General features: G+C 34.3%; 1 protein-coding gene across 1 annotated transcript in view; it reads right to left on the bottom strand.

Annotated features, from left to right (window-relative positions):
* Positions 1–3990: 3990 nt before the first annotated feature.
* LOC127720384 (uncharacterized) overlaps positions 3991–16740 on the bottom strand; it is a 31156-nt gene continuing 18406 nt past the window's right edge. Inside the window, exon 3 of the mRNA XM_052226969.1 lies at positions 3991–4902. Within this exon, the coding sequence (XP_052082929.1) occupies positions 4007–4902 (896 nt within the window). The 3' untranslated portion in view covers positions 3991–4006. The remainder of the gene's footprint in view (positions 4903–16740) is intronic.

Below are 16740 nucleotides of genomic sequence, written 5' to 3'. Positions count from 1 at the left end.
AATGAAATGCAATCGTGAACCAAAATGCCTGTTTGGCATAAAATATCAGATCATTATTAAATAAAGATGCATGGTTTTACCTCATTTTTGTTGTATATAAGATATAGAAACTGACATGGATTGTTAATGTAACTGCTGTTCAATGTGGGGCAAAATGTTCTTGTTAAAAGAATAATTTCTCTATCTCCTAACCTTCTCTCTCCTGAAAGACAACATTACAACATGCTAAATATGAGTCACCCACTGGATGTTCCATTCTGAGGTACTGTTTTTGAAAAAGGAGTCAGTTTTCTGGCTAAAGTTAAAATGCAAATGTGAAGTTTAATGAACTTAATCATGATTATTTGTTTTTGTAGCCAGTTGAAAAATAGTGCAAAATTCTAAGCCTGTAATCTTATTTGATAATCACAAACTAAAACTGTTTTTTTTTTCTCGGAAAACCAATCAATTTGGTTTATATATATATATATATATATAGTTTGGTCATTGGCTATCATATTCAAGATATGTTTGATCAATCTATTTATACCACAGGCAAAAACTCCAACCAAGCTTTTGGAGTGAAACAGTTTGAAACCTCAACTTTATACCGGTTTAAACTAATCTCACTTTTTCATTTCTTGCTTGTCCTTTTGTAAATAACCCAACATAAAATGAAGTTGTTGTTTTGTTGATTTATACGGTTGTGTGATAGACAGAAGGAAGCAGGAATAACAGGGCCAATGCAGTATAGTTCATGTCCAGTACGCAGTTAAAAAAAATGCTGTTTTTGAAATCGACTGTCTGTTGAATACGGATATTGATTTTAAGAAGGATAATTTGTACTAAGCTGGGGTTTTTGTGTGCGTGTTTTTTTTTTTTTTTTTTTTTTGCAAATACATATCGACCTAATTTTTCGCCTAGCACGCTCTGGGCCTCTGTCTACTATACCCTCTAACTTGGCTGCACCTGTCCTAAGTCAGGAACCTGATGTTCAGTGGTTGTCGTTTGTTGATGTGGTTCATAATTGTTTCTCGTTTCTCATTTTTTATATAGATTAGACAGTTGGTTTTCCTGTTTGAAAGGTTTTACACTAGTCATTTTTGGGGCCCTTTATAGCTTGCTGTTCGGTGTGAGCCAAGGTTCCGTGTTGAAGGCCGTACTTTGACATATAATGGTTTACTTTTACAAATTGTGACTTGGGTGGAGAGTTGTCTCATTGGCACCCGTACCACATCTTCTTATATCTAATTATGAATACAGATTGCCGCGACTCCTTGAAAATGAATTGACGGAATTCCCAGAAACTTGCAATGATTCTTTTATAGATGGGACACGAAGCTGTGCACATGCTACTTTATATTCTAATCTGATTTATTTTGGGAGGGGTTTCACATGCCAAAAACAAAAGAATTGACTTTGCCATTTATAACTTAATTTTTTGGAGAGGGTAGTCGACTCAGGTGTCCATTGGAAAACTCACACATTTTCCAAAAAAAAAAATGACAAACGGATCTCTAATTTGATAAAATAATCATGACTAAATAATATTTATCTTCCTGGTATAATTATAAGATCTTAAACAATTGCTAATCTATATCGCAAACCACATACCGGTAGTAATTTACAATAGTTTTCAATGCCAAACATCGAGGAATAAATCAAACCTCATTTTTTTTTATTGCAATGACCATAAGTTTTTAATGAATAGAAAGTCATCGCTTCACACCAAAGAATATCACTCAGTGTTCGTGAACCGTTTTATATCTGTAGAATAATTTCAAGGACTCAAACGCGTATTCATTAATCAGATGTTTCGATATGACATCATTTTTGCATTTAAGCAGAGACATATAATACCGTATTATATTTCTCTGATTTGATACACCCAAAAGGTGCCTTTTAAATTTTGTCTAAATTTCCATGGTTAACTGGCATTGTTTTTTATATAAGATTAAAAAAAAAAATATGGACATATGGTATGATTGGCAAAGAGACAACTATTCACCAGCGTTCAAATGAAGTGGATGTGAGCAATTATTGGCAGGCCGTACTTTTTTCTGTTTTTGTTTCTACTTTGATGACGGTTAATAATATTTTTCCCAATATATTCTTCTTGAAACGATTATGGTTACTCAATTAGGTAAAATAAAAAGTAATTCCACCCATGTAAATTTAATTTACAGAAGTTTAATTATATATATTAATTTTTTTCTATACGCATCTTTCTTGGACGTAGAATTAAAAAGCTGCTTAAATGGACTGCGCTCTTTTTTAATTTCGCTAAAATGGCTAAGTTTTAAAATCATAAAAACGCCGTATCTATTGACGGTCATTTTTTTCGCTTAAAATCATATCTCCAATGGGAACACAGCTTGTGTTTCAGAAAACTTCACATATGCATCTCTAATCAATTAACTACTGGTGTAGGATATTAACTAGTCTCGATAAACACTTATCTCTATAGCAACGGTAAAACACAAATGAATATTCATTAGATCAATTGATTACCTATTACGCAGATGGCCATAGAAAAGAACAGATGTATGCCGAAATGACAGTAGAGACTTCCGGTATTCCGAAAGACTACAACATCAACCAATATATATGCGTGAATCCTCAGGGGTTCAAGCAATAAAAGTGAAAAATTGAAATATTACACATAGATAAGTTCTCGGGGCTTCGGTGGCCGAGAGGTCTAAGTAGTTCATCAACTCTGAAGTTGTGAGTTCGTGATATATCCACGAGTACAGAAAGTATACTCATCATAAATACCAGGCTTAAATTTTTGTGCGCTGGATGCGCGTTTCGTCTACAAAAGACTCACCAGTGACACCTCGAATAAAAAAAGTTAAAGAAAGCTAAAAACAGTACGAAGTTGAAGAGCATTGAGGACCAAACAATCTTTGAAAGTGGCGTTAAACACCAATAATCAATCAATCCGATAAGTTCTAAACAACAAATACGCCATTACTATATATAGCTATAAATATGTCAAGCACGAAACAAATTCAACGAACTATATATTATATATAGTGTGCTGTTTAATTCATGATACAAAATCCCTACATGAGATCTGGATGGGGTTACATGTAACAGAATAGAGAATTGTGGGACAAATTAGCAATAAAGAATAGAGAAATATAGGCCAATAAAATTAAAGAACAGAATAGAAAACAATGAGGTGCTAAATATCAAGAACAGAGAATATTGGGCAAAAAATATAAAGAATAGAGAAAATGGTCTATAAATAAAAGAATAAAGACATGAAGGACCCCATCCATATTAATGTTTAACGACCAAAGGCAAACATTATATGGGACGAAGACGATACCATGTTAATGTGATATGAATATGAATCTAGTAGACGCTAGTTCACAAGGTTACAGTCCGCATGAATATATGTCACCCTACCCGGACACATTATTCTGACTCTGACGAGCTGACCAGTCTTTGCACATATTCCTAATTGTCTTAACGTCAATAAATTACTTACTTTTTTTGCTTACTTACTTAATATGACAATATATGTGTAAAGAGGTGAATGAAAATGTAATAAAAGAATATATGTATATACAAAAACGGAAATTCATTTTAATGTCACAAATGACGGATTATCATAAAATGAATGAGATTGGACACCAGTACGTAATTATGTGAAATTAAAAAGACTGAGCCTCTGGCCTTTGTTAGTCTTGTATCATTTTTAATTTTAGTTTCTTGTGTATAATTTGGAGTTTAGTATGACGTCCATTATCACTGAACTAGTATACATATTTGTTTAGGGGCCAGCTGAAGGACGCCTCCGGGTGCGGGAGTTTCTCGCTGCATTGAAGACCCATTGGTGGCCTTCGGCTGTTGTTTGCTCTATGGTCGGGTTGTTGTCTCTTTGACACATTCCCCATTTCCATTCTCAATTTTATTTATTAGAAGTTGTGAATTGATTCCATCATGAATATGTTAACGTTAACAAATCATAAAAAATAAATCTGTATAACTTGCATGAACGATGAAGGTTTTATTCAAATTAACCATAATAGCTAGAATATCTATTAGATTTCCCGTAACCCCTCCTCATCTGGTGACCCGTTGATACGTGTGCTGCCACTGATACCCTTGCATGTTGATCAGGAACATATACAGGATTACCTAACCGTGGCATCCAACGGGATGGAGGACCACCGCGTCCTGGCAGAAAAGGACCACCTCGTCCTGGCAGAAAAGGACCGCCTTGTCCTGCCAGAGGAGGATCAGCTTCTGTAATGACAATTCGTTGTCCTCCACCTCCACCTCCACCTCCACCTCCACCTCCACCTCTTCTGCCACCTATGCCACCTGTCAATATGGGGAATATTGATAAAAGGATCAACAGGGGTATCAAAGATGCCAAGTTACCAGTTCCGAATATTCCAGTATTGGTTCCGGTCCCGGCTCCATTTCCTGCTGCTGTCCCTGTTCCTCCAACTCCATTGAATAAATTTTGTATGGCATTTCCAGCATTATTACCAGCTGCTGCTGCTGGGGCATTATTACCAAGTAATCCACCACCAAGAAGACCTGTCTGTTGTGTATTTGGGTTGATTGGTGCAAGTGGGAAGATAGGATTAGGGATAATTGGTCCGATTAAACTTCCAGATTTAGTTGGTGGTGTTTCTGTCGTCGTCGAATTATTTCCAACTAGGGGTTCTTTTGTCGGTGGAATTGTAAATATTGGAGGTTTTTTAGTGGTGGCATTTGTTGTACCATCCATACTAGCATACAATGCTTGGTAAACTGGAGCCTCGAAACCAGCTAATGGGAGTTGCGTGGTCTTTTGAACAATTTTGACGTCTGCGCAATTGACAAATGTTGGTTGGTTACCATATCCTCTGCCACACACTTTTTGCGATGGTGGTCTGTCATCATCACATCCATACACAGCAGCTGGAAAAGAGAACTGAAAGTTAAGATTTTTACAGCGAACAACATTTTCAATTAATTGATAGCTCTGACGAGAGGGTGACACGAGGTGCTTATTTCCCAAATCCCGCTATTTTGTAGTTTTTCAACTTCAATCATTTTTCCTTCTTTTCCCCAGATCGCACATTTTTTACAGCCTATATCCCACATCCCCACTTTTTACAGCCTATATCCCACATCCCCACTTTTTACAGCCTATATCCCACATCCCAAAAGCGTGTCATGCCCTTTAAAATTATCTTAAATGTTCACAATTGTGACGCAGTGAATATGAAAAAAAGGAGATGTGGTTTGATCCCCAATGAGACAACTATCTAACAAAGACTGAAATACAAGGATGTTAACTACTACATCTCATCGCACGGTCCTTCAACAATGGGTAAAACTCACACCACTAGTAGTCAATATCAAGGGTCCCAAGAAAATGTAAACCAATACAAAAGATTTACCTAGACTAAAACGAACTACTAGTAAAACAATTATTGCAGACAGCAACATACGAAAACCACTGAAATACAGCCTCCCGACTTTGGATAGGCATACACAGCATTTGACGGGGTGTTACATGTGTATGAGCTCTCAACACTCATCAAAGTGGTGGAACAGGAAAACATAAGAACAAAATGTAAAACTCAGTTGGAAAAAGCTTGACTAATCGGATTGGTACAAAGCACTCACGACTATTAGTGACAAAAGACACAAAGTACCGATCTAAGAGTACTCGCATTTATACTGAAAACTTGTTCAAAGTCAATTACAACTTATGCGCTAAAATAAGTTAATCTAACGATCACAGCTATCAAAATAATCCTTAAATAAATATATGTACCGGTATGCAACAACATATAAATGTTTAAGACAAATCTATGCATTGGTACTTGGAAATACAGTCCTCACGTACCAATGGTAAGAAAACAAACATGTCGGGGCCTTTTATAGCCGACAATACGGTATGGATTTTTCTCATTGTTGAAGGCCGTACGGTTGCCTTTAATTGCTTACATCCATTTGATTTAAACTTTGGTGGATAGTTGTCTCATTGGCAATCATACCAGATCTCCTTATTTTTATGAATATATACGGATTTCCGTGTTCTGGAATAACTTATTGAAGCCACGTGCATGAGGGTGTGGATGGGGTTTACAGAATGGAGAATAATGAATAAAAAGAATAGAGCATAACTGGCAAACAAAATAAAGAATAGAGCATAATTGGCAAAAAAAATAAAGATTAGAGAACATTGCCTAAAAATTATTACACGAGGGTCTGGATGAGGTTCCTGTATTCTTTAATTTTTATAGCATTTTTTTTATTTTTAAGAATAACGCTTATTCTATACAATTTTCATGAACATAATTTTATATGATTTCTATATCACGTATAGATCGTTCATTTCTGTTATCCGTATTGTATTACACAATTCGTTTATTTTCCTGTGTTATTCCTTATACTTCTACATCCCCTTTATTCTCCATTCCTTTTTTTGTGTGCTCATTGTTCTCTTTTCATTAATGGTATTCTCTATTCTGTATACCCCCATTCAGACCTCTTACACGGGTCCACTGATACCAAAAACATGTGCACATAGAAACGACAAGTATGTGAACTCAAGTTTAGGCAGTGCAAACACGACACGAATAGAGGATTAAGCATATCCTATGTTCCATTCAAATATTTGTTTATGACTTTTAATTTCAAATATCAAATAATGATGTAATGATTGCCATCCCATTTCCAATTGGTAAACACAATAACCATATTTATCATGTGTTATAGCCTTTTTCCATTAAAACTATTTTTTAAGCAAAAAATGCTATGTGCATGGAGCACCCTATATGTGTTATACCCCTATTTGACCCCAATATTTGTGATGAGCAAAGATCGGTAGAAATTGAAGCATTAGCGACATTGATGCACAAAACCTTGTGGTTATATAATGGGCAAAAAGTGCGGAATAAGGGGCAAAAAAAATGGAGAAAAAAAGGCAAAAAAGGAAAGATTAGAGAAAAATGTAGTGTTTAAATATAAAGAATAGAGAAAAATGGGGAATCAAATAAAAAATAGAGAAACATATTCTAAACAGTTAATGAAATAAAGAAATAAATGACTACCCATTCAGACCCTCAAATATGTTTGATATCTGATGCTATGATGGTTGCAACTTGGAAGAACGCTGTGCAGACATTGAAACCGAACTGTATCATTTCTAAACCTAGACGGATACGATCACACACCGTTGTATAATTAAAAAATATGTCAGGAAGTCAGTAAATAGGGTCTTGGTTGGGGTCTCTTGTTTTTTATTCTTTATATTTTAGACATTTCTTTCCCTATTATTTGTTTATTTTGCCCATTATTCTCTAGTCATTCTAATTTTTTCTTTTATTCTGCTCTTTTTGCCAACTATGCTGATGGAATGTTGCCTTACAGAAATGGAAAGTTTACAATCGGAAAGCTGAATTCATCTCAACTTTTGCAAAATTTTGTTCTCAACCGGATCTCGTTGTCAATATCTAGATGTAAATCAAGATATAGGAAGACTTAACTGTATATGTGTTATACTGTATTTCAAATTCGATGAGATAGACGAGTTCAACATGGTTACCAAACTTTGAATTAATAAGTGAGAGGGCGGAACAAGAAGTTGTTAGATAATGTTAGCTTTTTTGCATTCTTCCTAAGAAGCTCTTATGTGAAGTCTGTCTCATATGAATAAAGGAACAAATCAGCAAAAGGAGGAGCACAATGGGTTATCTTGGGAATGCCGATTGACTGTTGAAAAAACACATCATCCAAACGTAACAAATATGTTAAGAATGAAGACAAATTAAGCATCTTAATGATGTCAGTTTAAGAGATTGTTTTTTAATCAGAGTGGGTCTTTTAAATACCTATTATGATTTACCCCTCCTAAAACTAGATATTTTTATCTACGTTGGAAATTTTTTTTCTGAAACAAATTTGGACTGACTGTATCAATCTGTCAATTAAGTTTAGAAAGAGGAAAGTTAGAGTAAAGGATTGGGAAGTAACATGTTTTATACTATTGCAAAATAGACGAGACTTACATTGTTTTAAAGTAATGAAATTTGAATAAGATTTCATTTTTTTTACTGGAATATCAAAAAGCAAAACTTGTATTTCGATTTGTTCACGAATAGATTGATCAATACAGTTTTTCATCCCCAAAATGTAGCCGAGACAGATGAACTGTATATAACATGGATAAATTGATTGTCAAAATGATAGGACGAAGTTTTCTTATTGTTAACTTCCTATTCCTAGAGTAAACATGTATAAGTGACGTACAAACTGATGAACTGGAATAATATTTTAGCGTATTAAGTGCAGTAAAGAAAAAATATTCTAACTTTTCAAATTTTTTATTGGTGATGTTATGTCAAAAACTATGGGTACTTGTGAGCACCTTCTTTTTCTTTTTAAAGTATGACTTTGACCTAACAACTCCCATTGAAATTTAATTTCATGTTATTTGATTTAAACATTAGTTTCATGGTTTTTAAACAATTACTATGTTTTCTGAAAAGAACATTGAAATGTAATTAATAGACGAGTGAAAATTTCAAAACAATTGTTGAAAACACTATATTAAAGTGTATATCATTGACAATGATGGTCGGTTGAAAACAAAACTTTACGATAAAAGAGATGATTTCAGCCTCTCGATTGTGAACTTTCCATTTCTATGTAGCAACATTCCAGCAGCGCCTGCATACGGAGTATATATCTCCCAGTTGATACGATATTCCAGGGCTTGTATTTCCTATCATGATTTCCTTGATAGAGGGTTGCTGCTCACAAGGAAGCTATTAAACCAAGAGTTCCAGATGGTGAAATTATCCCTTCGTAAATTTTTTCGGACGCCATCACGAGTTGGTTGACCGATATAGAATATCCGTTTCACAGATGACAACGGATATGTTCCATTTGTCGTATCTACTATTCTGTCCCCTTTTCCCCGAATGTGACCTATCGAATTAGATTTATCACCGGGTTTGTACTTTCATGAGTAACACGACGGGTGCCACATGTGGAGCAGGAACTGCTTAACCATCGGAGTACCTGATATTTGGTGGGGTTCTTGTTGCTCTGTCTTTAGTTTTCTATGTTGTGTTTTGTGTTCTGTTGTTTGTCTGTTTGTCTTTTTCTTTTTTAAGCCATGTTGTTATCAGTTTATTTTCGACTTTGAATGTCCCTTTGGTATTTTTAGCCTCTCTTTTAAGATATAATCAAAGGTGTATATAAGTTTACATTCTCGATTCTACTGTGAATTAGATGTCTTAACTCCCTTTAATATTAGTAGACAACTATAGAAAACAATATTCAAGGAACAAGTACGCAATAGCATGTTAGGAAAAAAGGCAATAACGAGGAGGAATGATAAGCGCCATTATTTGGACTATGAAATTAAAAATTTAGGCAACAGTAGTTTACTAAGGACTTTCTACCCCAGGAATAGATAACCTTAGCTGTACTTGACCAAACATTTCGAACTATTGGATCCTAAGTGCTCTTCAACTTCGTACTTTATTTGGCCTTTTTAACCTTTTATGATTCGAGCGTTACTGATGAGTCTTTTGTAGACGAAACGCGAATCTGACGTACAACATTTTAATCCTTGTATCCATGATGATTTATTTATCAATGTTCAAATTTCATAAATCGATTAAGAAGACAAATCAAGTAAAACAAAAACTGAGGAAATCGCATGAACTCCAAAAGGAGCGTAACCGTGGCTGGTGTTAGGATAAGCGGCTCCTACTACCTCGTATGAATCCATACCAACGATAGGTAATAGGACAAATTGGGTTAAATCAAAGATTAAACGCGTATTCTTGTATCTAAAGATCTGATTCTGCGAAAACATGTCGGAAGTAATTTGAGAAACATACCTGTCGTATAGATCTGTCAATCAATTCGCGATGGTGATCGAAAAACTAATGTAGTGCGGATTTCAGTCGTTCTTCTTTATAACTCTTTAGGAGGAGTCACTGTATAAGGAGACTAACCCTGCTAATGAAGTCCGTAAAGTGCGAACATATAAGAGCCTAACATATCAATTAAGATATGTATTTATACGATAGAGTAGAGGGTATGTTACTGATGAGAAATGAAAAGTTGACTATTGGAAAGTTGAAATAATTACGCATGTTATAGATTTTAGTTTGACGTTATCCCCCCATGCGTCAATATCGAGGAAAATATCTAGTCCTGGTAATATCCTTTATATCAAGGTCACTGGGATGTATGAAATGCAAGAAGCACTCACTGAAATGTTGGTTATTGAGTGACAAGACATCACTAATATATTTGAAAATAATATCAAAGAAATTTGCAAGATATTTGTGTATTGTTTTTGAGAATGTTTTGTATTACTTCATTTGAGTATAAATACCAGTCTGGGAGTAGGGGTGCACAATTAGTACCCATTGGAATACCGAATGCCTGATGAAATATCAACCAACCAAAATCAACAAATATGTTGTCGACCAAACATTCCACCATTTTGATGATATCATCTATGGTGTATTTGTTTATCTACATTAGTGTGGATCTTTGCAAAATAGGATTTATCATGACAAAAAAAAAGAAAAAAAATTCCTACGATGTCCATTTTTGTAGAAAAAGCATTTGTTAAATGAGACAATGTAGTCGGTCTTTCCATTGAGCATGAGAAATAGTTCTGACAAGCGTAAAAACCAGCATAAAAATTACTTGAATTACTGCGAAATTGTTAAGATTGTGATTAAAGATTTCGCAACAGATCTTTAGAGTATGTAATAATCCAGATCTGATGTGACACCGCCGATTAATTATACCTTATTCCAATATTGCTGAATAAACTTATCATAACATTTCAAAATTACGTTAATTTGATTAGTAATTGAATAGGATGATTTGATATGGACAATTTAATACAAAAAGGTCACATGTCAAAATTAACATATTTTATTTAATAATTGGTCAAGTCATACATAGTGTTTGTTCAAAATAGATATAAGCCAAGGCTTTACCAAGAAAGATATTTTGCACACATTTGCATATTTATAAAATACATCTAGTAGCAAAATATCTTTTTAGGTTAAACTTTGGTTCGTATCTAAATATTAATGACAAGATCTCAAATGAGGACAGTTTGGAGTCCGAATGCAAATATGTAAGTGTCTTTATGATAAATTCTCCTTGATTGGTAAACAAATTAATGCTTATTAAATGTCTATGTAATAAAAAAAACTCATATCCAAGTCAAACTGTTTTGTGCTAGTAATTATATCAAAGGTACCAATTTTACTGTATCAGCTGCACATTTCGACAATAAAAGTCTCTTTTAAGTGATGAGTAAAAATTTTGTATTTTGAGTAATGGCAAGAGTTTTATGACCAAAAGTCCTCTTCCTTTTGGAGTTCATGTGAGTCATTTAGGCTTTTGTTTGTTACCTTGATTTGTCTCTTCCTATTTGATTTACGAGATTTGAACATCGTCGCCCTAATCTATGAAACGCTTTTTATTGAGAAGCATTTTGTTGTCGTTCTTCAAATTTAGAATGAGGAATAGTAATAAAGACTGGTAAATCGGTTAATCCTCTTGTTAAACCTAGGTTATCTGTAAAAGTTTTCTATTTTTGTCAATTTGTAATAGTGGATAAACTTTTCATTTTTAACATTAAATTATTTATCTTTCGTAAAAAAAAAACGTGAAACTAATGAAGAATGATGAGCAAGGAAATGACGTGCAATGGATTCTAGATATATTTTCAATCTACTTAAATAGGCTATATTGGGATGCATCTATATTTATTTAAAATCAAAATCATGTTAACAAGTATATATTTATATGAGAAGTTTCAGTGACACCAATCAACCAGTATTAGTCATGCGATGCCCTCCACTCATTTTTGTTCCATACGGTTTATAGTTCCTATCATAGGACCCATGAAGAGATCCATAGTTTGCCTTGCCATATGATCTGTAGTTAGCAAAGCTTCGGGTACCATACCCATTAACAACACCAGATTGAGGATCAGGTACAAACATTGGCATTCCAATTCCTGTCATAACTGGACTTGCAATTGGAACGTCATTTACCCCATCCACAATAATTAGAGAAGACGGATCAGAAACAGAAGCAGAACTACCAAAGAAAGGTCCGAGAAGCAGCGCTCCAATCAAAAGAGGCAATAAGGAAACAATCTGGTTGTTGTTTGTTGAGGTGTCATCATTGGTTCCACCAAAAACTCCACCGAATATGCGTTCAATGACAGTCCCAGGAGTAGATGTGCCCATGTTTGGGCCTGGTTGTCCTGTTGTACCAGATGGTCCTTGGGTAACAATGACTACACCATTTGGTCCTGTCGGTTGAACAGATACCGTGGTATCGACCACTAAAGGTGGCGCGTTAGACGGTGGAGTCTCAGTAGTTCCGCTGGTAGGTGTAGCTGTGACCTGTGTTGTTATAGGAACAGTAACTATTATAATAGGATCGGCAGTAGTCGGTTTCTTAGTTGTTGTGTCTTGGATTTTATCTGTAGTTAGCATTTCTGGTGTTGTTATCCATGGTCCAGTTCCATAAATCGATGCATATAGAGACTGATAATCTGCTGATTGAAATCCCGCAGGGATAGCTTGACCAGTTTGCAGGATCATGACGTCAGCACAATTTACAAAGGTTGGTTGTGCACCATATCCTACGCCACAAATGTTCATTTCGCAATTCCAGTCAGTTGCTGCAAAAACAAAAATATTATATCAAAAACTAAACTGAATCTTCAATAGAACTCTATAATGTTTTCTATAGTGTTTTTATGTATACTATTCTTTTGAAATAAATATGAACTGTCCAATCGGGAAAAAACAGTTAGTGCGTTTTAGTTTTAAATTAATCGTATATAGTGCACATAACATATTGTTAGTATAAAATAAATGTATGTTATTCAACGGAAATTGAATTGTTTTCTGTTTTATATTACCTAAAATAAACGTCATTACACCATAAAATGAAGATTACTTTTTAGCATACGGACTTTGACTGCTTTCAAAGATGTGGAGATTTGCGTATTTTATTAACATCATAAATATATACCAGTTGACCGAAACTAACAGTACCTTTTAAAAGTATCTTAGTATTACCACATTTTTATCCATCCCTGAATGCAAACATGTTTTCAGAAAACAAATATATCATAATACGAATTTACAACACAATTTGTAAAATAGAAAACTATATAGGTTTTAGAAAGAAATACTAATTATTTATTATAGAAAAGATGGAGAAATTTTCAAAGGAACCACTAAATACAGAGAGTGGAATGCCAAAACTTAAAAAACACAAACGATGAGGATTTAAAGACATATAATCAATGCCCAATATATCCACCTAAAAGGTCGTCTCTAGCGGACAGTCGTCACTCCGTCCTTGGGTGATCGTGATATATTTTTTTATTACACCTCCTTATTTTTCGGGGGTGGGGGTGAGGGTGGGGGGTTACATAGGAATAACTCTGTCCGCCTGTATTTCTGTTTATCTGTCTGTTTGACTTGTAAACGCAACTACCCCTAACTGGCTGGTGGATATTGATGAAACTTGCACATTTAAGGAAATTTTCTGATGCTGTGCATAAAGGTATATAAGATCGGTCCTACATATTAAAAGGGAGATATTCGAACTTTCTTACTTCAAAATATACTATAGTATTGTCGGGTGGGATATCATACCTGCCATCTTCTCTAAATCTCCATGGGTGATTTTAAACACTAGAAGACCTAATGCATCTTTAATTTTTGTAAACTAATATACTATGATTTTGAATGAGTATATATATATATATATATATGTTGTGTACAAGTTATCATTTTGTACAAATTATAATTATAATTTGTACAAAACAATTGTACAAATTATAATTTGTATTTTGACTTTGTACAAATTGTAATTTGTACAAATAGTGCTTGTAAAAATTACAATTTGTACAAAATTTGACTAAAATTCACTTATAACTTGTACAATAATTTAGTATGGATTTTGTTATTAAAAAAGCATTGATACACACAATAGAATTGTTATTCAATGACCACACAATAAACCTTATTTACATAATACAAAAATAGTTCTGTATCATTTGTTTGAGCATGTGAGTGAATTGTGGCATCGGGAATTGCACAACATCTTTTGCTTTTCACATTTACATTTAGAAGTGCTGCACCCCTCTTTGCATTTACATGAAAGAATCCCCTTACGGACCCTGACACTATATATCTAGTATGTTTTTTTAATTTTAGTTCATTTATATGTTTTGGAGTTTAGTGTGACGTCCATTTTCACTGAACTAGCACACAATTTTACTTAGGGGCCAGCTGAAGACCATCTCCGGGTGCGGGATTTTCTCGCTGCATTGAAGACCCATTGGTGGCCTTCGGCTGTTGTCTGCTCTTTGGTCGGGTTGTTGTCTCTTTGACATATTCACATTTCCATTCTCAATTTTATATGCATACTTAAATACTATTTTACTCATTGAAATGCCTGTTTTGAGATATTAAATCGATAAAAGGTCGGTATATTGGACCATTTATGTTTCCATAGATTTGATGTTTTACCTTTTATATTGAGTGTTTGTATATATTTGAACATTTCTTTATCTAACTATTTCATTTTAGTAACCACTTCGCAACATCTATTATGTTATTTGTTATAGAAGGATAGTTTTGATGATTTAATATACTATCTTTTATACAAGACAAATGGCCAGTATAATTAAGTTTTTCAGTGGTGTATTACATAGATGTTAAAGATGTTGGTAGTTAATACTCTTTAACTAGATGCTGTACTATTGATATCGATGCATTATTGTTATACAATTGTTTCCTTTAAAAGTAGGAAAGAGTTCCGTTTGACACTCTAAACATCACAATAAACACAATTTCATCTTACAGTTCAATTGTGTGTCATATGGGACACTTTTCTATTAAAACATGTATAGGAATAAGCAAAAGTAAGACATTATAACCATTGTATGGTAATATAATCTCACAAATTGTTATCACTATATGATTTTACTCGAAAAGATACGTTAGATACATAATCTGCTAATATGGATAAAAGCTGCCAATAAATGAAATATAAGGGTGTGCCCTTCTTAATTGTGAAAAACTAAAATAAAAATTTCCTACGAAATTCAGTCATTGTAAGCTGTTACATCTTTGTGCGTAGTGTTGTAAAAACATTCCAATTTTGATGATATGTTAAGATTATGCTTACATGTATATATATCCATGGATACATTTGCTAACACTTATTGATGAGTTGATAAATAACTAATTTAACGCACTGAAAAATTTGCTGTATGCTAAATCAACTATCAAGATGAAGAATAGGAATAAAAGCCCTGTTCATTGATAATTTTCTATGTTTTCTATGTATTGTGTGCGATTTTGTCCCATGTACATTTACTCCATATCCTTTCATTTTCTATTATTGCTTAATTTTCCCATAAATGTGTTTCTTTCTTTTTTATCTGCATATAGTACATGTAACACGTAAACTGATTACTTAGCAATCCGGCAAACAGGTTGGAAATATCGGAGCTGTGAGGGCCCTACAAATGACTACTGGTATGTGAACATGCTATAGGACTCATTAACCTTTCCCAAACTATGAGCCAAATAGTCGGCCAGGAGAGGTCGTAGCCAGGTTAAGACAACTTTCAAAATTAACTCGTTAGCTTTGGAATGAAATTGGAAGGAAAACCATAAACAAATAACCCTGGTCTTCCAGGTTGGAGATTGAGCTAGGGGGTAATATCCTCTACTGATAAAACAACATCTGTTTACAAAAACAAGGACTAGAACAAATTGAGCTTTTCTTGTAACATTAGAATACCAGCACAAATCTGCAGATATGAATGGGACCAGCGAAAGCCAACAGGACACTGATCACACGAAGAGTATTCTGAACACGAGGACCAATGGGATTTGTTCTATGTACAAGAAAGGAACACAAGCCAAAGAGTCAAGAGAAATTAAGGAGAAATAAGCTGCACATACTATGCATAAGGGAATGCAGATTGAAAGGATGTTGCAAAAAACTTCAGAAGCACAGTGCAGGAGAGACAGTCATATACTCTGGTAGAAAAAAACGAGTAAAATCAGGGAGGATTTTCGAGCATCTTCAGTAAATCGGCTACGAAATCATTTATATAGTTCAATCCAGCCATCGAACAACCAAAAAAAGCACGACTAAGTACAAAACCTATTAAAAAACTCATCTTTTATTTTCATTCTCCTACAAATGAAGCTGATAAAAAGTAAAAACGGAATTCTAAAAATTACCTCAAGCTGAGATAAAGAAAATACCACAAATAGACGTAACAATCTTCATTGGAGATTTCAATACTTAAATAGGCGATGATGACAACCGTTATGGCAGAATAATGGGGAAACAGTGTTGTGGTAGCATGAACGAAAATGGAGAATATCTGGTAGACTTGTTGGCTGAACAATTTGATAATAAGCGGAACACTGTTTCCACACAAAGAGGTCAATAAACTGACTTGGATATCACCTAGAGGATGAGACAAAAATGATATTTACAACAAAGCAATCAACGGGAAACGGAGGGGCCCCTTACAGGGTATAAGAGTAAGGCGACTTGCTTATGTAGGAAGTGGCAATCATCTTGCCACAACTTATATTAAACTCAAACTAATTAGATCATCACCAAATTGCAACGTACAGAGATTTGACACAGGGAAACTCAGCGATATAAAAACAAAACATGACTTTTAATTAG

This window comes from Mytilus californianus, unplaced genomic scaffold (assembly GCF_021869535.1).
Source record: "Mytilus californianus isolate M0D057914Y unplaced genomic scaffold, xbMytCali1.0.p SCAF_11, whole genome shotgun sequence".
NCBI classification, from domain to species: Eukaryota; Metazoa; Mollusca; class Bivalvia; order Mytilida; family Mytilidae; genus Mytilus; species Mytilus californianus.
This window is presented reverse-complemented; position numbering and strand designations above follow the sequence as displayed.